Source organism: Platichthys flesus, chromosome 18 (genome assembly GCF_949316205.1).
Source record: "Platichthys flesus chromosome 18, fPlaFle2.1, whole genome shotgun sequence".
Lineage (NCBI taxonomy): Eukaryota > Metazoa > Chordata > Actinopteri > Pleuronectiformes > Pleuronectidae > Platichthys > Platichthys flesus.
Window position 1 is genome coordinate 14077733 of NC_084962.1, and position 26475 is coordinate 14104207.

A 26475-nucleotide genomic window follows, 5' to 3' on the forward strand; every position below is an offset into this window, starting at 1 on the left:
GCTGATGGATAAAATGCAGAGGAAAACAGTGTGTCAGTCTCCGAGCACACAGGGCACAGCAATTAATGCTTTGTCAAGTTGGAGAAAATGAATATCACGAGTCCTGTCACTTGAGTAGTCTTGCCTCGGAGGCTAAAGTGTTGTAAATGAGAGTCTGTGTTGCAAACCGACCACATGACGTTTTTGAGATATGGGGCGAGCAGGGAGGTTAAATTAATAGAAGCCATCGAGTTGCATTCTGGGAGGTGGAGGACCCAAAGTTTGTCAGGGCTCGAGGCAACATCCACACTGACGCATTTTAGTGCATGTGCCATATCATTGTCTCTAGTTTCTTCTCCTGCATAAAACACAAAGTTTTCAGACTGAATCGGAGCCATCGTTACCAAACTTCTCCATTTTAAATCAAGGGTTGGTGTTCCCCCCCCCATGTGTCTCAGTGTCCAGAGCGAGGACGTAGGACACAATCTCACGTGTTCACAGGAGACACGTTTATACTCCGAGCAGGAACTCAGCAACTTGTGGACCCAACAGACATAAAACTAAATGTGGTCTCTGGTTCATTCATCAATCCATTAAGAGTTTTTATTGTACCTCCGCTCATCAGACCTTAGCACTGCCCCGATTCACATAGACACTTAGGTGTTACTCACGTTTCCATGTTGTCTCCTTCCAGGACCGTCTGCACCGGCAGGTAACCGAGCCGAGGATGTTTGGCAAAGTACTTCTTCGATCGGAATTTGTTCTTCAGCACTTTGGTGAAATCGCGCATGTCCTCACCTGATGTCGTCTGGGAGATACACAGAGGGAAAGATGGTTTAATTCAGTGAGATTGTGTGTGTGTGTGTGGAGTGCACACATAAGCAGCATATGCATTCGAGTAGAGGAGAGCGTGTGGGTTGTTAATTACACACTTAGCAGAGGTGTTCCTCCTGCAAAGTGCTTTCTGCCGCACAAGCAAACAACAAATTACCACAACAGTCCGACCAGAGGGTGAGAAAATCCTTTCGCAGAGGAACGCACACTATTTGAGACGGTAGCATGAACAAACCATTAGCAAATAAAATACAATTACACACGGAAGCTGGAGACGGATTTCTGCAAGTCAACGGTGTGTGTCTGGGTGAGCTCCTTCCTTTTTTGGGGGGAGATATATTCATTTTAACAATGTTTTCTTGCCTTTAATAGATAGTGACAATATAGAAACTGACAGGAAACAATGAAGCGAAAGAGAAAAGCAGCGGTGTGACGTGCGACAAAGGTCAAAACCAAAACAGCATCTCCTCTTAGGAAAGTTATAAACATAGAAATTACAAGCAATCGATAAAACACAGCAGCAATTTTGTCTTCATCAATATCCCTGACAAAAGCCCAATGGGAACAATATAAATGCCACTCATATAAAAATCTAAACGCAATAAAAAAAAAAAGAGGCAATATTGCGGCCGTAAAGTAAACAGCACAACGAAGATGAAAAATCCCATTAAATGACCAGAGAGTTTCATAAAAGCCACTATCCATCTGCAACTATGATTCAATATGGACTCAAGTTTCCAAAGACATAAAGTGGAGAGGCAATTTGATTTGAGCACAGGGACACGGGTAAACATAATTATATATAACGCTCCCATTTTCTGTAGAGAAATGTAGACAAAGCCAAACTATAAAAAAAACTTCACAATCTCAGGAGTCGAATAAAGTTGGGTTTAACTGCTGGATTTAAAATGACACAGGAAGTTGGTTAATACGTTTTTATACAATTCACCCCCCTAGCACCCACCAACAGGTTTTGGTATTTGACCCTTGGAACAGCTTAGAACTGCTGGACTTAAGCATTTTCTAACAAACCCCAGTGTCTTGTGGGTAAATTAATGTTTGCAAAGTTGGATAATACAGCATTTACGAAGAGCTTGACTCACACTGTGTTCTACCATATCTTGAAAGTAGTGATGGGGATTAGTTCTGGCAGTTTACTGGCGGACAAAGAGCTTGAATTTGAGGTAAATCAAATATTAACTGCATAAAATCTTGTGTCATATCAGACCTCGGTAATTTACAGGCTTCTTTGCAACAGGCTGCTGACATTAGCATTGTTTCTGAAGCCTCCTGCACCAATTATTTGATCTGTGTGATGGGATTTTGAATGTGAATAGAAAGGATCTGTGTAGGTGAGGGTGTTTGAGCAGGCTATTGTTGCCCCACAGGTAAATCTGCATTCATATGCAAATAGCCTTTAATACAGATCAGCCAAAATGTCCTCTGGACCTGAAACACCTAGGTGATAAAAGAAACTGTCAGTCTGTTGAGCCGGATTTTCACTGTCTACAGCCGAAGCCCCAGTGTATTGGCAGTTGCCCCCAGAGGCTAATTCCTCCTCAGATGATACACAGTGGGCTCATAGACTGCTGATTATTATTATCAGTGCGGTCCGTAAATTCACGATCTCATTATAAAAACAGTCCTGCCAGCCTGCTCAGTTCAGTTTGATGACCCGCTGTAGTGAGCGGGGGGACAGTGTGAGGAAGCAATTACTGGGCAGGTCAGAGATCCACTGATAAACATGGATGTAAACAAATCGTTTGAAATCACGTCTGATGACAGTGAGGGTCACGCTGTAAACAAATCTCATCACCATTAACACGACTCATAGGAAGAACCTCGATTGTTAGTTTTTGTAAGCAAAAAGTACACTGCTTGTATGAATTCGAAAATACATTATTTTCATTCGCCAGGGTTGTTTTGAATAAATCAATAAATAAACCCGACATTAAATCACTTTGATTCTGAGATGCAACAGTGAAAGTAAAAATGTGGAAAAAGTCAGGAGGAAATGCTGAACCCCCCCTCTGAGGTCGTTGTGTGTTTCTTCTTATCCTATTAAAGTTGTCGATCAGTAAAAAAGTAACACAGTTCCCTGTAGCTGAATAATAATCTCGCACAAACATTTTTAAGAGCATGTCGCTGCAGTAAAGTTAAACACGGTATACTGTTTTTATTTCAAAGTTGCGGCAGGTGGCTGCCGGGCATCTGCACTCAGGGAAGAATGATCGCTGCTCCCTGCAGCTGCTCCTCCGAAGTCAATATCCATCCCATTTGCAAAATTGAAAAAGCAAATTAAAAGAGCAAAAAAATAAAAACGAGAGGCATCACCGCTCCGGTCAATCAGAGTTTGATGTGAAGCAATACTGGAAAGAGTTGGCTCGCAAGTGAGCGATTAGAATTGAGGAGAAGAGAGCAAATGTTCAATTTCCCCAAAGCCCCCCCCTCTTTTCTCATATTCTTCTCTCAGCGCAGTCGTAAAAGTGAAATATGGCTTTCTGGCAAAAAAAAAGACCTCAGAGAGCCATGACCATTTAACGCTCCTTCATGTAAATCCAAACAAGCCAGAGGTCTGTCGGGGGGGTTGATTGTGGAACAAGTCGGTGGAATCGAATCGGGAAGTGAGACAGTGTGTGTGTGTGTGTGTGTGTGGGGGGGGTTCTCGAATTACCAAACATTTAGAAATTAACACGCAGAACATTTTCAAAATAAAAGCCCAGTGGTTTATGTGAGAGTATAATAGGATAGAAAGTAACCAGAGTCTGACATCGTCTTGTGAATTTGTGTTCTTTCATTAAATGGACGGGCATGTGGGGAAGAGATAGGAGAAGACTGGCTGTACGTGTGTCCATGTGTGTGTTTGTGTGTGTGTGTGTGCGTTAGTCCCTCACCGGCGTGCAGTACTCCACCATGGGGTAGTTGAGCTTGTGGCCCTTGGCGGTGCGCCCGGAAAAGAAGCAGCTCTGACAAACGTCGTAGTTGAAATGCTTCAGACTGCGATACCTGGGGAGAGAGGGAGGCGAAAAGTGAGATAACTTGAGTTGAGAAGTTGTGCAAGTGTGTGTGTGTGTGTGTGTGTGTGTGTCAACATGTGCATGTAGAGGACTGCGTGACAAAGTAAATCGAAAGCTGTCAAGGAGGCACCGGTGTAGCCTGGAGATGAGTAGTGTTGGAATACTGCATATGTGCACGCACGCACACACGCACACACACACACACACACACGCACACACACCTCACTATTCTGACAGTGTGACCGACAGTTGTATTTCCATCAAAAATACGACGACGTGACAACAGCTGTCCCGATGTTCTGCCCTGCAGCGGCTGTAGCCAGGAAGCCATTTAACAGCTAAATTGAGACAGGAGCCTTTCAGACATAATAGCTTAAGTCTTTTATCTGTCTCTCGTCTGCAGCTCTCCCAAGGTTAGCGGAGTGCTGAGCACAGAGAGAGAGAGAGAGAGAGAGAGAGAGAGAGAGAGATAGACATATATCAAAGGATGCAACGCTGCAAATGACGCCGCCGAGTCAAATGCACCATTACAGGCTGACATTGGCGTCGTTAGGCCGGAGCGTCGCAGGCTACAGAGGCCAATGTTTCATGAGCAGCCCCCAGTGTATAAATCCAGCTATATAAATCTAAAAATATACATGTACTTATGCATATTCATGGTCCGTTTCCAGTAACGCACCAAAGCCCTCGAAAAATAATATATTGTTTGCGAGTTTCAAGGCAGCGGGTCTACTTCATCTGCTTCTTGGCACGGGTATATTTTTGTGAGAGAGATAGACAAAGAGAGAGAGAGAGAGATGGACAGAGAGGGGGGGAGAGAGAGAGAGATGGACAGAGAGGGGGAGAGAGAGACGTATTGTTATTCTGGTTGTAGCTAGCGAGCTTATTTGCTGAGACAATACTTAACGACTACGAAGATAATGAGCTTTTTCAATAATCAAACCAATAACTGTTGATTATTGCTCTTCTTTAAATAGTGCGTCTACAAAAGCCACAACCATTCCTGTAAAAATGCTGCATAGCCTTAAACAGCAAACCTAACACAATAAAAGTAAATGGTCGTAAAAAATAAGTTTAAAACAAAGGAAGAGAAATGAAAGTGCATCAAACTTAGAGGTCAGCAATTTTATTATCATTATCAACTGCACAAATTATCTTAAAACTCCTGCAAAGGCCGTTTTGTATCACTGGCCTTTTCGTAGCAGAGGCCAGTTTTTAATTATCGCTGAGAATGTAATACATGCACGGAAAACGTTTGCATGAGCGAACAGGAAATGGTGCATGTTGCCTGCGGTTGGGTGGCTTGTTAACTATACAGCTGATTTGTGACAGTCGAGTTGACAAAGGAAAATCCTCTGACATTTAACTGCTTCTTTGAATTTCCGGATGATCTCATGTGCCTGGCCTGTTAAAAAGAAGAAGAAAACGACTTTGAGAAAAAAAAAGCACATCTCCCGTTATAACACGACTGGTGTCATGTCTCATGACCGCACAAAATGCTGCTGTGCATTTTTTTTCTCGCTCTCTCGCCGTTCCCTCCCTCCATCGCTGCCGCCCATCGATCACTGACAGAACCTGGGAGACATGTGCTTCATCAAGTGTCCCACTGTATATTTCTCTTTCTGCTGGCAAAGCAGGGGGACGATCCGGCCTCCCGATGTCACTTAGCCCCGTGTTGCACCTCAATACTTTCCCCTGCCAGGGTCGTCCCTGAAAAACTGAGATCTGTGATAAACTGATTGAAACTGCCGAGCCGCCGCACACGTCCTTTACCTGTTGTTACTGTGTGAGTCTAAGTGAGCGGGGACCAAATGAAACCAAGGCACTTAAGTGTGTGTTTTTATTGTCAGTATCAGAGGGTGGTCTGTTATGGATTGCTTGCCAAGCGATCAGCTCCCTGTGAACTTTGTGAATGTGGTGCTCTGGAATATGGTGGTGTGTGTTGTTGCTTGCGAGTGTGTGTGTGTGTGTTTTTGTGTGTATGTGGGTCGCAAACCTCCGGATGGTATTTAGTCAGTGGTGTATCAGCTGCTGACATTTAGATAAATGCCTGCCCTCCAGAGCAGATCTGCCCTTTATGCTCAACAAGGAGAGAACAATACTGTGTGTGTGCGTGCGTGTGTGTGTGTGTACGTGTGTGTGTGTACGTGTAAGTGTACGTGTGTGACATCGGCCTGTAACATGTTGCAGACTTGTCACATTTATTTATTACATTTTATCTACTAATACTTAATTAAATGCTAAATATTAGCGTGTGTGTGTTTGTGTGTGTGTGTGTGTGTGTCTGTTTACCTGAAGCCAACAATGGGACACTCCTTGCAGATGTTACACTTTGCCTGATGTTTCGCCGTCTCTGCGGCGGCGACTCTGTGCAGCACAGGAAGCCAAACCATGGACTGAGGCTCCAGACGCATCCAATCAACAAACTGCCGGGGCTCCAGCTCCACCTTATTGGTCACCTGGCCATAAAAGAGGCGGGGCAAAAAGTTAGACAATTCATTCCAAAGTTCGGGAAAACAGGTGAAGTTTAGCTGATAAACTCGGAAAGCATAAGTGTGAAAGAGAAACATGACCGACACCATGCCAAGAAATGTATACGAGGCTCCAACTCTTTTGCTTGTTTCCCAAAGTCTAATAAAGCAGCAGACAAATTTAAGATTACCATAGATATTAAAGTGACGTCTCCCTCGAGCGCGTTATGGCCTTGAATTGTGAACGTGACGAAATAACTTTTACAGGCCTCTCATTCATGTTTATTGGCTAAAATATCTTAGAGTAAACATTGATTTACTCCAACATCCTTCCGACCTTGTCCTACACTTCCCTCGCTGCCACACAACAGCCACACAGCTCCGTGCGAGTGTAAAACACACAAACCTCCAAACTGCTGCTTTAAAGATCTGGAGGAGTTCATGATGAATTAACGAATCGTGTCTGAGTTGTTAGAAGTGTCCAACATTCAAACTTTTGTCCCTTTTACGATGAGCTAACTTACAAACTTGATACAGCAGCGTTCACGAATGAACTGTATTTTTGAGCAGAACCTTTGTTCCACTGCAGGTTCTAATGAGCCCTTCGAAACGTCAGCTCGGGGGAGAAGCCTTGACATGGCTGCTGCTACCGCTAACAAATCAAAGACGACCTTTCCATCGTCCCTGACAGGCAAAAAGGGCAACAAATGCAGCGAAGGGCTGAATACATATGAAATTGGAGGAGAGAATAATCAAAGGGAATAAAGCACATATCTCTGTCTGTGTGTGTGTGTCTGTGTGTGTGTGTGTGTGTGTCTGTGTGTGTTTGTGTGTGGGTGCGCTCCCAAGGCTCATGGTGTGTACGAGTGTCTCAGTTTTATTAGCATATCCTTCTGAAAATAAATTCACGCTACAAATCAAACTAAAAGGAAGCACATTCCAACCTGAAATTGGAAACAGGGATTGGCTTATTAAATTAAAATTCACGGTTGGTTATCAGAGACAACATTCATCAGTCAGCTAGTCTGTGTGTCTGTGTGTGTGTGTGTGTGTGTGTGTGTGTATATGTGCGTGTGTGTGTGTGTGTGTGTGTTTGTCTGTAGGGAGAAAAAGTCAAGTGCTCAAATATTTACGAAGATCTCTCCTCCTCTGTACTTGTGAAGAGTTTCTTAATTAAGTTTTGCCAACTACAGTTCAGATGCCTACATTTGGGCAAATTCAACATTCGGGAAGTTCTGGGTAATTTGATATAACAACATGTTTCTGCTCCTAAAAGGGAAGGTATCTAAAAGAAAATTGCTTTTGGTATTAAATCTGAAACTTTCAAGGACTCCCAGCTGTTAAGATGTAAGGTTTATAATCAATATTTTAAAAACACATGTGGTTGTTTCAGTTTGGTTTGAGATCGTGTAAAGTTAAATTCCATGAGAAGTGATGACGCTGCCAAGGAAACTTTTTCGCCCTGCAGTCATCTTTAAATCCTCAACCCTTCCATTTGACCTTCCTCAGCATCTCTGCATCTCTCCTCTACGTCAGACTCATCCTCACCTTCCTCTCCTCCTACCCGTCACCTCACCGCAGAATTATGGCGCTTACAGAATAATTACCGCTGGGGAGAGATGGCTGAAGGGATATCGACGCATAGAGACGGACGGAGGGATGGATGGATGGATGGAGGAGAGGGACAAAGGAAGAGTGAAAGGTGGCATATTTATAGCAGGCGCAACCTGTTCATCACAGGCCCATTAAAGCAAATGGACTGGGTGACTGCACTGGCAGGGCAGACTGAAACACAGATGGGACAGGGCTCTGCTTGACTGTGTGTGTGTGTGTGTGTGTGTGTGTGTGTGTGTGTGTGTGTGTGTGTGTGTGTGTGTGTTTCTACCTGCCAACTTGGTTTGATGACAGAGTGATTAATGAGCACCTGGACTACAGCCGGCCCAGCAACTTATGATCATGTCTGTAAACAGTTTGTGTTCATGCATGCCTGTGTGCGTGCGTGTGTGTATCAATGTGTCATCAACGCAGTGAATTGTAGCCTTGCGCCAAGGAGTTTGCCCCCTTACCTTTTCCATTATTCTGAGAAAGACAAGGTTTAAAAGTGCCTCACTCGGCCATTTTGGGAGTCTCAGCACAGGGTATCAGTGGAATTTACAGCTTCCTAATTTTAATGTTTGGCATTTATGAGTGCCGAAGCACGAGCCAGGGGAGAAAGAGGGAGGAAAATGAAACTGGTGATCCCGGGGGATGGAGACATCATTAAACGCCAGTAATGTCTCGAGATAAACCCGGTGGAAAGTGGTTCGCTGGCCGCAGTAAAACACCAGAGGACAGCCAGCAGAAGCCTGGGGGCCATTTTCAGGTTTCAAGATTGGTCAGCACAGCTTAAATATTAAAACACTTTCATAGACGTGAGAGTGACAGGAGGTGGATGGCCGGGAAATGCGGAGGCGACTGCAGGTAACTGATGACAATTTGATTTTAGGGAAGATGCAGCACGGAACCGAAGTCTTTGTTTTACATGTTGAAATATTGATTACTGTCACCCGAAAAAGTAAGAAATAGTATTTTTTATATAAATTCATAAAAGCTATATTGTGTGCATACAACAAACATAGTGTTTAACCCACGCATGAACTCAGCAAAACCCAGCAGCATATCAAGAAGCTGAGGTTCCTTGAAAAGCAGTAGAATACCTGCAGAGTCCCACTAAGCTGCACATCTTACCAATATATGGCATGCACGACTATCCATTATCTGTAGCACTTATCCTTGCAAGGGGGCTGAGGCTAGCCAGGTCGCACACACGGCTAACCTCGGGATATTGAGATATTCCATAGTTCAGGCAGATCACTCAATATCACGGAGGCCTTATGTACTTAGATTTAATAAGATGATTTTCTTTGTGGGTTTGATCACATCTTTCAGGTGAATTTTATGATTTAATCTAGTCATCTGTTATTTTTACTTCATTGCCATTTTCAACCCATAACTGGCAATTAACATGAAAATAGAAAACCTTCTCCAGACTGGACTGTACCTCACTCAAGTGCACCTATAGAATACATGGAATATAGAGTCTTACAGGAGCACAGCATTCACTCAATACCTCTATACAAACAGCCACACATATCCATACCCCCACATACATTATACATGTACAGATACACATGCATAGGGTTTCTATATCCAAAAGTAAAGGGAGCAGAATTCCAAACAAAACTAATTGGTGTAAATCTCCTTCAATAGAATAAATTTGTATCTGTTGTTTTCTAAGTTATAATATGCTAAGATAGACAAGACTTTATATAATGGAAAAACATGAAACATGTGGATTGTTGTGCATTTGTCCTTTTTAACACAACTGGAAACAACAACACCAAAATACAAATCTAAAAATATATTCCCCTCCCCTGCCAGTAAAGCGTACAGTATTAAGAACGATATGTGATTACTGAAACCTAATCCCCAGCGGCTGTGCTTATTTATTCCGGACGTGTGCTGGAGCACAGTGATGTTTTCTGCGTGTTGCATGTGAACGTACGTGCTGGAAGCAGCTGCGGACGCTCGGCTCGATGTTGGAGCCTCCGAAGGCGGCCACCTCCCCCAGCTGCCTCGGAATCTGGATGGCTTCGTGCAGGAGAAGTCCGAGCTGCCGCTGGTCACACGTGTCACCTGCCGACGCCACCTGGCTGAAGAGGTCTGAGGGGGGGGAGGAGAGGAGGAGAGGGAGGCGAAGAAAATACAGGAGAGAGAGAGAGGCTGTGAGGGAAACAGTCATGGCATGTGGGTGATATTTAAAGGAAAATATATAGTGGGCTATAAATACACTAGATGTAGAGGGAGGACGAGTAAAAGTATAGAAGGGAGAGGGAGGGAATATGTCAGTGTGTGTATGTGGGTGAAGCGTGGCACGGAGGACACGTGGAAATGATGCATTTTTTATCTTTCTGTCTCACTTCTTGCACACCAGGCTCTCTTCCTCTCTAATCTCCCGCTCCCTGCCTCCAACTCGCCGCCACATTCTCATATGGACTGATAGAGCTGTACTGGACGTGGATACCTGCCCATTGACACGTGCTGTGGGCTCAGCCGGTGTCGGCGTGCTTACGGCGGTTGTATTTTTCAGATAGAAGTTATGAAACATCTCAGGCGCTCGTGCACAAACTGAGCAAAGAGAGAGGAGAGAGGGGAATGCGGAGGAGCAGGGGAGGGAGAAGAAGGAGAAACCGAGGGCATGACAGGTCTTTCTGCTCCGCTTGCAGCTGACTTTGATCTCTGTGTGAGACCTGGCCCTGATGCTAGCTTCTGTCGTGGGTGTAGGGGTGCATGTGTGTGTGTGTGTGACATGCAAACACAAGGCGCCTGTTTCATGACCCTTTTTACTCCACTCACACTTTGTGGTGTCTGACGGTTCAACCCCCTCATCTCCAACTCACGACTTTCTGCCACGAGATTACGTTTGACATACGCAAATGGCTCCGTGCCTGGTTACGTGTGCATGTTTGTGGGTTGCCGTGCGGCTATATGCACGAGACTGAGAGACAATGAGACTTTAAGATAGTAAAAGGAGGAGGGACGCAATCAACCGTGCTTGATACCCTTCTCAGGCTAATAGAAACTGCCAGTGGAACGAATAGGCTCATACCATGGCAGGAGAGAGGAGGAGGCGGAGGGGAGGAATGAGGATTGTGGAAAGAAGGGACGAAGGAGTAAGTAAGACAGGACAGAAGACAAAGTGGCACCGCTAGATGGATGAACAACGGGGCGAGCAGTGACAGCGGAGGAAGAGAGAGATAAAGCAGTGGAAACACAGAGCAGGAAACAGAACGAGTCTCCTCCCTGTGCGGGGAGCCGATGTTCACGCACCCTAATCCTCAAAATAAATCAGAATAGAAAATTAAATAAAAAAAACAGGGAGAAGCGCGTAGGAGGTCTCTCATCCAATTAGACGACTCGCTCTCCAGCCCTCTCTCCCTCGCTCTCCGCCAGCCTGATTAATACTGCTGGGATTACAGCTGTACTGGAGCGGTATGGGATGGACTCACCGCAGACTGGGTCAGTATTGTATGGAGGGGGAGGGGAGGGGGGGGTTATATTCCTACCCGGTGTTACCTTCTCACCGTACACTTACATTTGTATTTCTCCTCCAGGTGACCCTTAGACAGAGAGAGCACGCCGATCTTCATGGACAGGACGCGGATCTTCCCACTGCGGCCACTGCAGAGCACACAAACACTGACAATCAGGCCTTTTATTGTTTTTATTGTGGGATTATACGTTTGTGTGCAGCAGCGAGAAGAAAGGATGTGAACCCTTCTCTCTTCATTTCATTAATTGGCCTTTGATGCATTTCTTTCTTGAAATGAACAGCAATAAACCGTTCAAAAGTGCTGGTTGAAAAGTCAGCAAGCCCTTAGATTTAATAACAGCACAAACCTCTTCTGGCAGCAATGAACTCAAATAGGCAGCTGTGGAGGCTGTGGATGAAACCTCCATGTATAGAGCTTGTCTGTGGACTGAAGTCTGAGGTGACTGACTGACCATTTCCAGCTTTATGCTCTAGCTTTGTAAACCCACAATACTTTATCAAGTGCCTACTGAGATCTTCTCTGCCCAGACATGGGTTACTTCTATGGATAAATCCAGTGAATAACCAGCTCATAAAGTTTGAGTTTTCTTTTATAAATGAATGTAGCTCCAATGAACCCTTTAAATGATTGAATTGATTGGACTCTAGATTTATTACTTCCTGCTTCCTTTTACTGTTGACTTTGTTAGCTCACATACTATTTCGAGCTAAAGTTATTATGATATAGAAAACATTTCTTCAGAATTCTATGAGGCTCGAACAGTATTCGGATGGCTGCAGCATGGGGACAAAAGGGGACAGTTTGGCCTTGGTGATGAAATGTGCTCCGAGTGTCCTTCCATTTTAAGATCTTAGTACCGAAAAACTGATAATTCCCAAGGGTTCACTTATTTTTTTCTTACCACTATATATCCAGGGTGATTATGTGATTATTTCAGTGGATTTCTGAACTATATGCGACAGGAAATCCTTATGTGCCTGGAGAAAAACTTAAATGTGTGCACGTTCCCTCAGTTCCATCTTTGTGAAAGAGCAAGCGAGATTCTAATTGCATCGTCAGCCACAGAAAAATGTCCAGACCAGTAAATAAGATGTTTACAGACTGAATAGACTGTTGTGTTTCTGCTGTTCAGACCAGTGCAGAGCATATTTGCCCATTTGTATGTGAATTTCCAAACAAACACAGAGTGTGCAACAGTGATTTGAATGCCAAGCGCTCATGTCGATGCATATAGCATGTTGACAATGTCAGAATATGACGCTCGTGAGTCTATAAATATGTACTAAACAATTATTATGCAACATCATCATTATGCACGGATGGCACCGACAATAAGGGAATTTGAAAATTCAAAGCCTCGGCACTGCCACTTTCATCCAATCCATTTTATACACTGTATTTAAAGATGTAGATTGCAACGTACACAACGTGGAACAACTTCCTGCCAGATGCACAATCCTCTGCCCCGATCGCAGAGCAGCTGGTATACGTACGTGTCGTAAACGTTGAGCAGCCAGTTGAGACACATGTCCACGCACAGAGGCACGTTGACCAGGTCCTTGTGCTCCTGCTCCAGGCCGTCGTAGATGGACGTCAGGCAGTTGATGACGTCGGGGACGGAGAGCAGCTGATTGTTGTTGGTGAGTTTGTGCTGCTCGAAGGTGTTCTGTGCCACGCTGAGGTCCAACAGGTCCACTGTAGGTGAGGAGGAGGAGGAGGGAGGGTGAGAGGGGGTAGATGGAAAAGATAATGGGGGACACCACAGGGCAGAAACAATGAGGAGAAGGAAATGACAATTATTAGGAGAAGTGAAAGGGAAGAAGGGAGGAGAGCAGGCGCAGGTTAACGAGAACAGACAGAAGGAACAAAGGAAAAATGTAAAAGAGAAAAACCCATGAGGAGTGATGGGACAGAGAGACAAAAAAAAGGCAAATTAGAACCATCAGTAACCATCTCTTCTTGATCATTGGGCTTTCAGCAGCAGACTATTCTTAGAGGCACTTTCAAACTGCAGGCTTGTCTGATACTTTGTCCAAAATAGTTCATAACAACAAAGCTCGGAAGTCTGCGGGGAGCACAGACAGAGCACAGACGGATCATTGCGGTGAAATATTAACACGACAATTAAAATCTGAACAAGAAAAGACAAACGAGACAAAAACATCCGAGACAAAGCCCTCTCGTTTCCTCTAATTTAATTTTGGGTTACGTCTATGACAAAAGAGAAGATTGTTAGAAATCAATGTCTCAAGCAGATATCCATTATCTTCTATTCTTCAGCTTTGATTTTTATATTTATTAAAACTGGCTAATCAAGTCCTTTAGGGCAACACTATTAAACTGGTGCATAGACAGACACACACACAGAGAAATAACCATGAGTAATAGTAACATTGATCAAAAATGACACTTTCTGCAGCTGTGATGCAGCAGATTGTGCCACAGACAAACACACACCAACTGAAAAGCTGTGGTATATATATATATATATATATATGCTGTTTTAACACTGAGAACTGCCCCAGTCTGACTCCTGAAATATTCTTTTTCTGAAAATAAGCAGCAGATCTGCCTGTGGGCTGAGATTATTTCACCTTTTCTAGGTCAGTGATCTGCCTTAATCTGCCTCCCATCAAGATACTGATGCTCCTTGACGTGTCAAAGAAGAATCTGAGACGAATTAAAAGTGAATGTTCTGCGCTCTCAAAACACAGAGTCACATTAATAGATCATATGGTTCAAGGACACAATGGTTTTAATATGAGTTAACAGACCCATCAAGGGCGAGCCCAGATCCTGATAAGAATCCTAATCAGTGTTTGATTCAAGGTCCAGTGGGAAAGGTCAGCACCTCATCTCTGTTCAAAACATGACTCCAGGTGGTAAAACACATGCACAGTGTGCAGTCTGCTATATTGGATGAATAAGTTTGACCAAAATCACAATAACAGTGTAATGTGGAATATAACCACGTTTGTTTATCAGTAGGATTTCACAAAAACGAATTCCCCGTTTATATTTAATTTTGTGGAGGACTAAGACACAGCCAAAGAATGCACCCATTCAATTATGGTGGAGCATTTCCCAAAGAATGAATCTAATCTATGGCAGTAGTGGAGGTGCACACGCATGAACTCCCCACCCCCCCACCCCCCGTGCTATAGACTATGAGTGACAGATTCACTGACTACAGAGTGAAGAGAAGTTCTGCTTTTTTCTTCTGCTACAGCTGAAACTAGGAGGTCTGGCCGTCTGCGTGAAAAGTAACAACTTTATGGGCGATAGGGCGAGTTGAAAATCGCTAATGTTATTAGGAGGGTGTCATTTGTTTGGTTCATTATGAATCTACGGCAGGACATTTGAGAGTATATTGGCCTGCCACAATTTAGATAATAAATGGGAAACACTGCTTTGACATGGTGAGAAAGGACATTGGTCCTGGCAGGGGGGGGGGGTGTTCTCAGAGGGCCCTTCTCGTTACCACTAAAATAAATTGCACTAGCATATTTTGACAAACTCCTGCATTAGCTAATTTCAGGGCTAAATCAAACGGTATTACTTCAGATTTCCTCAGATAATTCTCTTCATTTGCTCCTGTCACTTTCACCTCCTCTGCGGCTCCTTGCCTTAAGTTACCCACCGTTCCCCCAGACAGGACTAATTACTGGAGTGTGTCCACGTGGAGGGAGCTCAGCGGGCAGCCATGCTGTCAGAAAGCAAAACTTCTCTCACTGCGCACGCAGGGATGGAGCTCAGAGGCTGGCACATTAGCGGGATGCCACGCAAGCTCATTTGTGCTTCTCCAGCCCCCTGGCACAGACTTAACCCAATTAGCCATTTTATAGTATCCCTGTTTGTGAGTGTGTATCATTCTCTGACATACACAATCAAATGCACACACTTTCATACAGCACACTCAGGTCTTCAAGCAAAGATTCCACATGAATCCAGGCTAATAACTAATAACTACTGATCCTTCTGTGTGAACGTGTGTATAGAATCAGACACACACGCACACACACAGAGACAGAACAGTTTTGGGACTCTTCTAATCTAATGGAAGAAATTGAATTGCAGCGCCCCAAGTCGAAATCACTCAGGCTAATGCATTCCCGCCACAAACGCATGTATGCAATCAGAGAGAGGCAATATGAGATAGGAAAATAAAACTCCTAAATCACTCAAGCTCATTAACAAACAGAAAAAACACAACAACGCACTTTGGCTCCCACGAACATCCAGGTGCAAATTTGATAAAAGCTACACACGGCCACATGAGACCAGGATATATTTTATCTGTTTGCTTCACACACGCACAAAAAGCAAATTTCCTGCAAACAGCGGGATGTAAATGAGCAGTGTGGGCGTCGCAGTGTGTGTAGCTGTTGCGGTGTCAACAGCTGGTTAATGGTTAACATTTGTCATCATTATTACACTGTACAGGGCCCAAGTAGCTGCTGCCGTGCTGGTTGAAACCTCATGAGAGAGGAGTCAGCATACACCTGTAGTCTGTATGTGTGTGTGTGTTTGTGTGTGTGTGTGTGTGTGTGTGTGTGTACAGGTGGGGTTGACAGCCAATAAGTAGCCTCCATCATCAAAGCTTCCATTATAACCAATAGGAAAGCAGCTCTCGCTTTGAAAAATGTGGTAAATGTAAAAAAAAGCACAGCCAAAATCAAATATCCCCCCTGTGCACATCCAGTGAGTCGCTGCTCAACAGGCTTAACACAAGCACCTGCTGTGACTGTGCATGGACAACACACGCACACACAGACACACACACAGACACACAAAACAATACCCCACACTGTGCTTGCAATTTTAAAACCGAAATATCTCTGGCTCCTGTTCTGAAGAAGTGTCTTGCAAAGAATCCAGATCCTCGCTGCATCTCCTTGTTCCACCCAGACTTCAAAAGAAGTGGACTACAACTGTCAGAATTAAGGCGTGCGTGCACGTGTGTGTGTCTGTGTGTGTATTACTTACAACACAGTGCTTTCTGTAGTCGGCGGATCTTCATGGCTGTTCGGTATGCTGAGAATCTCACATTGTTCAAGTCCGCTACAGGCAGGGACAGGGACAGAGACATGAACAGATGAAGGACAAAACTAAACAGAGGCAGAACATCAGGAAATATAATGCAACAAAACAAATCTTCCAACTGGGCATCAACAAGCAGAACCTCTGTTCTCAGTGGAAGCCGACTTTCTATTAGTTATTGTCCACAGGGGGAGCGGCTGCTAATGTGATCCGTATAATTAGGTCAGTGATTTGGGTCTCGGTGGGGTGTGGTGCTATTTGTTGAGCCGCTGGCCTACAGCGAAGGCTCCCAAAGTTTCACAGCTTGTTAGTTATCCGGCTGCTCGTTTATGAACAGTCATACGGGGCCCCCCCCGCAGGGACCCGGACGTGCATACGGATATTAGCAGAAAGCGGGAGAGAGGGAAACCATCAGGCTGCGACTTTAAAGAAGTTAAATGTAAATACTAAACTAACCGGACAAGCGAGAATTAGATCTGTGGGATGCGGGTTGATCCCGGACCAAGAAACCAGCCCTCAAAGGACCGGAGGATTACATTAGACAGTTTCCTCTCGTGTTAGTTTTGCCTGACAATCATTTGTGATCTGAGTGCGTGTGGTACTCGGACATCGCTTTTGTGAAACAGGCCCATTGTCCTTTTAAAGATCAGTGCACTGAAATTACTTTACTTTACTGCAGAAAAACATTTTATTTTACTTTGAATAGTATTCTGATATAGCACGACTCTGTGCATGAATATATCATCAGTGAAAAGGTGAAGAAAATTATGTCTGCTCTGTAAATAGATTGATTTATTGGCCCATGGTCTGAAAAATCAATCTTTGGATTTGTTGGCTCCATCCCAGCACGCCGGAAGAGAGACTCTTTTATTTGTGGTGCTCAGAGCACTGACGCATTACATTTAGAGAGTTAAAGATGAAAACATCTATTTTCAGAATCAGCTTCCTGATGAAAACACACATAACTTACAGATTTTATTCATTTTGTTCGGATGAAATGGAGCAAAAACACATTATCCTCGATGGCATTGTGGTGGCGGCACAAATCCAAAAGACATTTAGAGTATTCCAAAACCAGGGCAGATAAATACAAATCTAACAGTTCTTTGACAAGAACCACAGCCTTAGATCTTTGGAAATAAAATCCACACCACGAGGGACTGAGTGTGTTTCTCACCTAGTGACTGGTAGAGTTCTGTCATCTTTGGATGGTCCCAGCAGGTCGTCTGCGTCTGGTGACTGAAAACCACAACAAGAGAAAACCATGAGACGAGACTACACACACAAAAAGAGAGAGAGAGAGAGAGAAAGATAAAGAGTGACAAACACTACAAGAACCACCGCAAAGGACAACAAAAAACAAACAATGGCAGACAAAAGCTTTTTGAAAGCAAAGCTACACAATGTCATGATGAATACACATGCGTCACTATCATCATCATTATCATTTGACAAACTTTGTTGAAAACTATATTCAATGCGACTCTTTTGATGCTGCTTCCGAAATGAGGACAGAGGCTACAGAATTCTCCCACAAGTCAAAATAAATGACACGCAGAAAATGACATCCTCTGAAAGAAACAACAAGAAAAGATACACACTCACACACACTTACACAAACACACAAATAGACACATCGCTCTCATCATCACAGCGTCTGTCTTTTCACATAAAGGGACAGAGCCTCAACTCCCTGTTTACATTTCTACTACAGAGATAAGCTACACACACACACACACACACACACACACACACACACACACACACACACACACACACACACACACACACACACACACACACACACACACACACACACACACACACACACACACACACACACACACACACACACACACACACACACACACACACAAAACAACAACAACAACAACAACAATCCAAATCTACTAAAAACCAACACTACCAAATAAGTACATTCTAAAAAAACTTGTTCCAGGAATGATCTAACATGGCCGTCTTCACACACAGGGCCACAAAAACCTATTTCTCTCAAGCTGCAGCTGCCAATCAACTCGACTCTTTGAGCTCTGCTGGCCGTGGTGTGACTCTGTGTGTATTTTAAGAAGCCACCTCAGCTGTCAGAAGCTGCACTCAGATCTGTGCGCCACGTTTTCAGGAGGAGGTGCGTTTTCTTTTGTCCCTGAATTCGGAGGCTCCCCTGTGGCTGCTGCGACGGCTCGCTCTCCGCTGGCAGCCAACAGGAGGGGAAGTCAAGAGCTGACAGTAAACCGAGGTGGCAAAGTGGACGAAGACGACCACCACCCCCCCCCCCCCCCCCCCCCCTTGTCCCGTCCGCAGATGTTCGTGACTATTTAATGGCTTTGTGACCCTTGTTCAAACCCGCACAGGCACCTGCCCGGACCTCCCTGTGCAGTGGACAGGTTGTTGGTCTATTTAAACGAACAAGAGCTCCCTGGAAAACCTGAAAAGGTTAGAGTGAATCCAAGTCAGGGGATTTGCTGATATTTGCTGCACACACACGCAGAGTTGGCTGACAGCTGCCACCACAAAACGCAGCTGTCACTCAAGAGTAGAAGGGTACATCACAGATAAGATAAAGCAAGTTCAAAGATGGGACGCACAATCAACTCCCATCGCAACAACAATCTGTATCATATCTTTGTAGACACAGCACAAAGCAGGTAGCATTTCCATCAGAAGGATCAGACAGCTTGTGCTTGTATCAGAAGCTCATGAATGCCATAATGAGGACAACTGTGTTGTGAGGTTCAACTGTCCTCAACGCTTTTCCCTCGACGTGTTCCCTTTTGTAATGCCACAGCAGTTCTTTTGTTGTCCCGGAGGAGACACAAAAACCCAAACAAGCTGATGACGCATACAATACAAAGCTGAACACAGCTCAGATAACGCAATGCAAACGTCCATCGGCGAGGGGAGAGACGTCAGAGACTATGAACGGGCAGAAGGAAACTTTTTGGCATCTCAGTGAACTTCAGCACAGCTCTCACATCTGAGAGTGATGTGGACTTTTTGCGCAGATGTTAAAGCTGATATTAAGGAATAAAACATTTCTGATACTGATATACACACAGATCACAGAGCCCCCTGGTGACATTGGTGGAAAAATATTATGTGGCCACAAGAAAACTAACTCCCATTAAAGTCCTCCCTTCTGATAAAGAATTTTTTTACATAAAATGTTTTCATATATATATATATTTATGTTTTTTGCATTGCTTGTTCCGTGGAGTAAAATATTTCATGCTGGTGCATATCAACAAACATAAACTGATACTTTCTGGGAAAGGCTCATATCCGATAAATCAGTCGGGCTCCAGTTGCTTTCACGTCTAATCAGATTTGTGTGCACACCGGTATTCATGTCGGATATATATATCAGATTAAGCTAATCAAATAAAGCAGGGAAAGTATTAAAGCCCTGGAAGTTTTCTAAAGTTAGGAGTCCAAACTTTAGTTGATGTCTCACAAACACAGTGTTGGAAAAACACAGGGCTACTCAACCCTCTGATGTCTCATTAGGACAATACTGTAGTGCAGGTAGAATGGCTGTATGTTGCTATCAGGACAAGTAACAAAGGAAGACAGACTGGTTGGTCAGTGGTTCATTCAACAGCAACATCCTGACCCACAACATGAGCAGAACAGAACCAGAGAGAGGATTCGAATGATGGAGGAGCAGCTCAACTCAGTCTCATCTGGATCTGTGCTTTCATTTCAAAAGGAATGAGGTGATTAATTATGTTAATCACTCATTTAATCATTCACCATCACAACCACAATCATTCAATCATAGTTTAGCTTTTTGATTCACGTGGAAATCACACATCTACTCAGAATCCGAGCACAACCATTTTCGGATCAAATTTGATTGACAGCTTTAACACCAGCCTATATTGTTTATGTTCTATATTAACACCAGGAACTGGACCAAACAGGTCAGATGTTCAAGCCGCCCATCAAACCTTCCCAGTCATGGGACACAAAGGTGGTGAAATAAATGTTATTAATCGACCAACAGAAAATGTATTGCTTCTAGGTTAAAGGCATTTTCACAATTGAATGTATATACCCATGTTTTTATCCTAAACATAGTTGTTTTCCCGTCTTGAATCATTGTTATTGAATATCTTTTGGATTTTACAGTGATGTCAGACAAAGTAAGGAGGAGATGATCTGGGTTCTGGGACCTTGTGATGGGCAGAAAATAACTTCATTTCCTGGGATAAACATTAAACCACTTCTGTATCCATTACAACCCCTGCATCCGTCTTCTAATCTCATAACTTCCAAACAGGTCAAAAATAAACACATGGTAATTTAAATACCTTGTAAAATAATCAGTTTCCTGGTAACTCAGGAGGTTGCTAACTGTGAGCGAGGGCGACCGGGGAAGAAGCCGCTCATGGTCTTATACAGGACATCTGACATTTTCCTTCATAAACATCATTTAATGACATGGAGAGCGAGAATCAACAAAGGAAATGGGGTCACAGGAGGGAACACTGCACCAGACGGGAAAGGACGAAATTGATGTAGCCGCTGAGGAGCCGTGAGGGAGAAAATAACCTTTTTACAAGAAGTGTTATGAGAATTTCTTTCTGTGCAAGTGTTGGACGAGACGATGCGAGCCATCTCACCTCACACTTAACCACCGCACACAACCCACCATGATCGAAATATAGCATATCAAAAATATTTACTATGTTCGATGACTCTGCTGGTTCGCAGTCCAACGGAAAGTGCTTTTTACCAATGTCTTTATTTTTCTCTGCTGCATCCCATTTCAGCAAAAAAACATTCTCCCTCTACGAGTGGCTGTATCTGTCTTCCTGTCACTCCAACAAAAGGCAGTGACAAATACATCCATCCCAAACCGGGCAAAGGGGGGTGATTTTATCCCCACTAGCGGTTGGTCTGCAGCCAACACTTCTGCACAACACTTCTCTTTCCTGCTGGGAGTTTGTCACTGTCAAACACTCAGAGGCAGCCATGAATGATAACGAGTGTGCAGAAGGATGATTACGAACAAATCTGGATTTCCAAAGAGGCAAAATTTGTCAAAAAGCTGATTGAGCAAGGAGAAGATTTCAGAACGTTTCTTCTATCGGTGACAGCGACCTACCAGACCAATCACACAGTGTCAGTGGCAAATGTTTGTGTTCAGCGCCTGACTTCTGCCTTTTTCTGGCTTTTACATCTCCTCCTCTGCCTCTTTATTTCCTCTTTAAAAAATGTAACCACTCCTTCATCTGGAATACTAACAGTAAGGATGGTCACAATTGTGCTAGATTACTGCATTAGGAAATAGGCTATTCAGCAAATGCTTTTACTTTTTATTTAGTATATCTAAAAGCATATACTTACTTAGACTTATATCAAAAAATGCTAATGTGGTACTTTTATTTGAGTATATCTTTGTCTATTTATTTCTACTTTTACTTAAGTAATAAAATGTCACTATGTGCTCCACCACTGGTTGTATATGTGATGGTCTGTGAGGGAGGAAGAAATAAAGAGAAAGCGCCGAGCAGGTGGGCCCTGAAAGAATCAATAGACTGTTTGCAGCTTGACAAAATAAGATTTAACTTATTTGAGATCATAAAAAATGGATAATCCATACGCGGAGGTCAGTGTTAATATTATAGCAGTGGCCAAATGAATTGTCCAGATACAAAAGAGTGTCACCAAACTTTGTGTGAATATTACCTGGGAGGGATATCCTGCCTGCTTGCTGAAGATGGTAAAATCATTATGGATGGCCTTCTATCAGCAGCCACCTGGGTAGGATCTGACTGTGAATGAAGGATGTTCTTTTCGCCCCCATTCCTTTTCACTATACTGCAGAACCTGTGCTTTAGTTTGAAGCACGAACAATAGGATTTTCACCTTCACAAAAATTCTCTATCTGCACATGTAGCTCCCTCTCCTACAGGGGATCTGGGGGATGGCAAAATTGACAGGTTGATTAAAGGGGATGTTTCTTTGGTCGTTCTAGTTTAAACGGGATGGCATGCACCCACATCCCCTAAAAAATTGCTTATTGAGTGTTCAGCTTTTGAAAGACAGTTCAAACAGCTTGCTATTCTTTTTCAAACCTGACATGTTGAGGAAGGTATACAAATTGTGCATGGATGTATATAAACGCTGTCAACTCTGCTATACACATGAATTGCCAGCACCACCCTGACAAAAACATTGTAACCCAGAAAAGCCTTGGAATGAAAGCTGATCATTGCAGGGTGCAGTCTTGCTTTATTTCCGCTCAGAAGGCCCTCAAGACCCGCTCAATTGCCAGAACGGGGCGAAATGGGACAGCATGCGAGGCAGCCAGCGTGAGGCTGCTGCCATGACTCGTGTGTCGTCTGAACTCCTCACCGCAGGGGCTGGATAAGGTGCAGGTTTAATCAGGGGCCCTTTGTCAGCCCGAAGAAAAGCCAAGAATATTCCAGAGGAGATGGAAGAAAGAGATGAGGAGGGGGCTTGTGGAAATGAATGTGTCAAAGAATGATGTGGGTGTTCTAAGGCTGTGACAGCGCTGGATGTGACCTGCGACTGGAGATGGATTTAGAGTTCAGTTTTCAGGCTGCAATTTAAGTGGGTTTGCATGTGTGTGTGTGTCTGTGTGTGTGTGTGTGTGTGGGGGGGGGGGGGGATTAGAGAGGCCAGAGTACAGCAAACTACATCAATTTCAAATCCAAAGAAACACCACACACTGGGTTTGAAGTTGAAGGAAAATTGATCGTTCATGTTTTGGAGAGGCAGCATCCAGTTGATGTGAGAGCCACGATGGGGAGAAAAAGGCCCTGGTCCAACCGTCCTAGAGGCATCAACACAACATATGACATGTGCCCAGAACGAGTCTGGGTAAATAAGTTTGTATGCTTCTTTGTGTCAGCGTTTCCCTCCCAGCGTGACGGCGAGTTAGTTCTCCCCAGGTGATCAGGTCTCCCCTCCCTGCACTATATGCAAACAATGACATCTGTGGTCAACAGTGGTCGGATGTAACAAAGCACAATTACTTGTATTTTAAATTAAGATGATTGATTTTCTGATACTTTTCACATTAACTGACATTTACATAATACAGCAAATATCTGTACTTGACACTTATACTCCTGTAAATTTTAAAATAAATCAATAACGAGAGCGCTCATTGGTGTGGAAGAAACATCCTATATGGATTTGAAGGAAGCCACTGCTGAGACTCAGACATTAAGATGTGCTAGATTACTGCATTAGGAAATAGGCTATACTGCAAATGCTTTTACTTTTTATTTAGTATATCTAAAAGCAAATACTTACTTAGACTTATATCAAAATGCTAATGTGGTACTTTTATTTTAGTAAACCTTTTTCTATTTATTTGTACTTTTACTTAAATAAATAAAATGTCTCTATGTTCTCCACCACTGGTTGTATATGTGATGGTCTGTGAGGGAGGAAGAAATAGAGAGAAAGCGCCGAGCAGGTGGGCCTGAAAGAATCAATAGACTGTTTGCAGCTCGACAAAATAAGATTTAACTTATTTGAGATCATAAAAAATGGATAATCCATACGTGGAGGTCAGTGTTAATATTATAGCAGTGGCCAAATGATTTTATATGTTGAGATTTGCAAGTTCATGATTCATAAAATGTTTAACACCATACTAGTATATAAAAAATGGTAATGCGCATTTTGAAGAGGGTCAACCCATCACCGAGACAAGACTTGTAAATCTTCATTGCTGAAACTATAATTGTGGATTGCTCTGTGGAGGCTGGCCTCATTTATAAAAAATGACCATTTCACATCTTAACCGAGCCACTGACATTTCAACTCAGGGCGAAGGGCGAAGGGCCATTTAAAAGGGATCAGCCTTAAAAATAGACACACTTTAGCGCCGTCAATCACAAAGTTAAGGCTGTAACACTGTCCCAGCAGAAATGACAGAGAGAGACAAAGAAAGTGCGACTGACAAATGATCACTGAAACTGCCTTCCAAAAGATTTCTCTAACCACTGGGGTGAATTCAGGTCTGGTTAGTCAGCAGTTCGCTGACAGAAGTTACATGATTTCTAGATAATGAGGTGAAACTTCTAAAAGTTCTCAAAACCTGACACATCCTGAGGAGCAGAGAAGGTGTCCTAGTTGCTACCATCATCTCACTGCTGGTTTAAATAAAAACCTGCTGTAAGGCCTGGTTTGGTAGATCAGGAAGCCACCTCATGTCAGGCTAAAGTTGCTATAGTGACTGTTAGAACAGCGTGGGAAGATGTCCACAGTGGATTCAGACAGGTGCTAGTATATTCAGTATCAAAAGAAGGTGCTGACGTCGGACTGAATGAGAAATGTGCAGGTGGAAAAGTTTGAATTTATTATACACCGAGAAGAGGATCAGTAGAAGGAGTCGAGTTGGGAGTTAAATATTTGATGTGTGCACGAGGAATATTCTTGAAAGCACAGCTTCTATTTAAACATTAGAGGGGAATGCATATGAGAGGTCACTGGAGGTCAGGGCTATGATGTGGAAAGGTTAAAAATAGGTGAAGTGTTACCCACAGAAAAATGCATGAGATAAAAAAGCATATCCTGAGTCAACTAGAAACACAACTGAAATCAAAAACAAAAGTTCTACTTCATTCGCAAAATACTGCCAACAGGTTGGTTTACTATACACTGCAGAGGATAAAACAAATGGAAATGCAAATGCAAAGTTTGACCATCTGACACCACAGGGAATTTTGATTTGGTTTAATTTCTTTCCTGACCTGATAGATGCAGTTCATGGCCCATAAATGACTCATGAGGCAGCTGCATATAATTAATGCGTATTATTCACTTTTTAAACTCCTTTGCCGTCTTTTAGTTTTAAATAATTTGACCTTGTCAGACCCTCTCCGGTTTCATAGACAAAAATGTTGTCTGAAATAAGAGATGCAGCTTGTGATGAATGCCCACAGGCAGAATGTATTATAGTAAAGATTCAGATGAAAAACAAACCTGAAACCATTAATATCAGAGATGGAGATAAATACCAAAAAGAAAAGTTCAACACAGGACCATGTGAGGCCAAGGTGCAAATAACTGCATTACAGTAATAGATGCATAATGTCATTCTGCCAAATTTGCATTCTGCGAAGCGTCAGCCAACTTCAACTGATCCCGACATCTGTGTTTGATCCGAGCCCCATTTGGCAAGAACAGGCATGGACAAAAATGTCCAAATCACAATCGGGTTCAGATCTGGTCCGTCACCTTGGCTGGGCGGATGTTATACAGAGTAAATGCCTTTTATCGGAGACAGGGACACACAGACTCGGTGCAGCTCTAGTCTGGCTCGGGTTGGCCTTGGTTTTTCTTTGGGGCTCTGACAGGTTGGGACAGAAAGATGCATCCTGAGCCTCACTCTGGTTCACAGCTTCACAGAGTTAATGTCTAGAAAGCAGCTTTTATCCATCACGCAGTGCACAGCCACTGTCTGGACAACAAATGGCTGCTTTGCCTCTCTGACACTCACTAGGCAGAGTCCAGCCCAAACACCCCCCCTCATTGACAAACACTCACACACATCCACACACGGAAGCAATTTCCACAGGCACAGACAGAGAAGTTTCTCGCCACTTACTTGATGTAATATGGAACCTTATTCTGGGACACTGCTCGTTGCCAGGGGAGCTGTACGGAAGCTGCAAACAATGGGAGAAAAACACAATCTTAATTATGCACAGTTTAACCATGAAGTTTAGAATTCAAGCCTGACAAGAAATAATTCTCACATCCAACACATCCATAATAACTTTACCATTAAAGTCTGGGGGGGGGACATAATTAAAGGGGCATTGTTTTTTCAGATGAAAGAGGGAGGAGGGATACGCTGAGGCATGAAAGGAAAAAGATCTGTAGACAAAAGGCTCCACGTGCATGGATTTAAAATAAAAAAATAAATACCGACACATCCAAGGAAATCTTAAAAAACTGACTGATACATTGTTAAAAGCAGCGGAATCTTAGACTTCAGAAGCACTCAAGAGCAATGCGGCGCAGAAATGTTTC

The 26475-nt window shown here is 43.4% G+C and overlaps 1 protein-coding gene across 7 annotated transcripts in view; it reads right to left on the bottom strand.

Moving 5' to 3' along the window:
• Positions 1 to 26475, bottom strand: part of utrn (utrophin) — a 164932-nt gene that overhangs the window by 24860 nt on the left and 113597 nt on the right. For all 7 annotated transcript variants that reach the window (XM_062411214.1, XM_062411219.1, XM_062411216.1 and 4 more), the window contains 9 exons: positions 26048 to 26108; positions 17612 to 17673; positions 16381 to 16455; positions 12888 to 13089; positions 11436 to 11521; positions 9846 to 10003; positions 6123 to 6289; positions 3708 to 3819; positions 651 to 787 (listed from right to left, as the gene is read on the bottom strand). In XM_062411214.1, the coding sequence (XP_062267198.1) occupies positions 651 to 787; positions 3708 to 3819; positions 6123 to 6289; positions 9846 to 10003; positions 11436 to 11521; positions 12888 to 13089; positions 16381 to 16455; positions 17612 to 17673; positions 26048 to 26108 (1060 nt within the window). The remainder of the gene's footprint in view (positions 1 to 650; positions 788 to 3707; positions 3820 to 6122; positions 6290 to 9845; positions 10004 to 11435; positions 11522 to 12887; positions 13090 to 16380; positions 16456 to 17611; positions 17674 to 26047; positions 26109 to 26475) is intronic.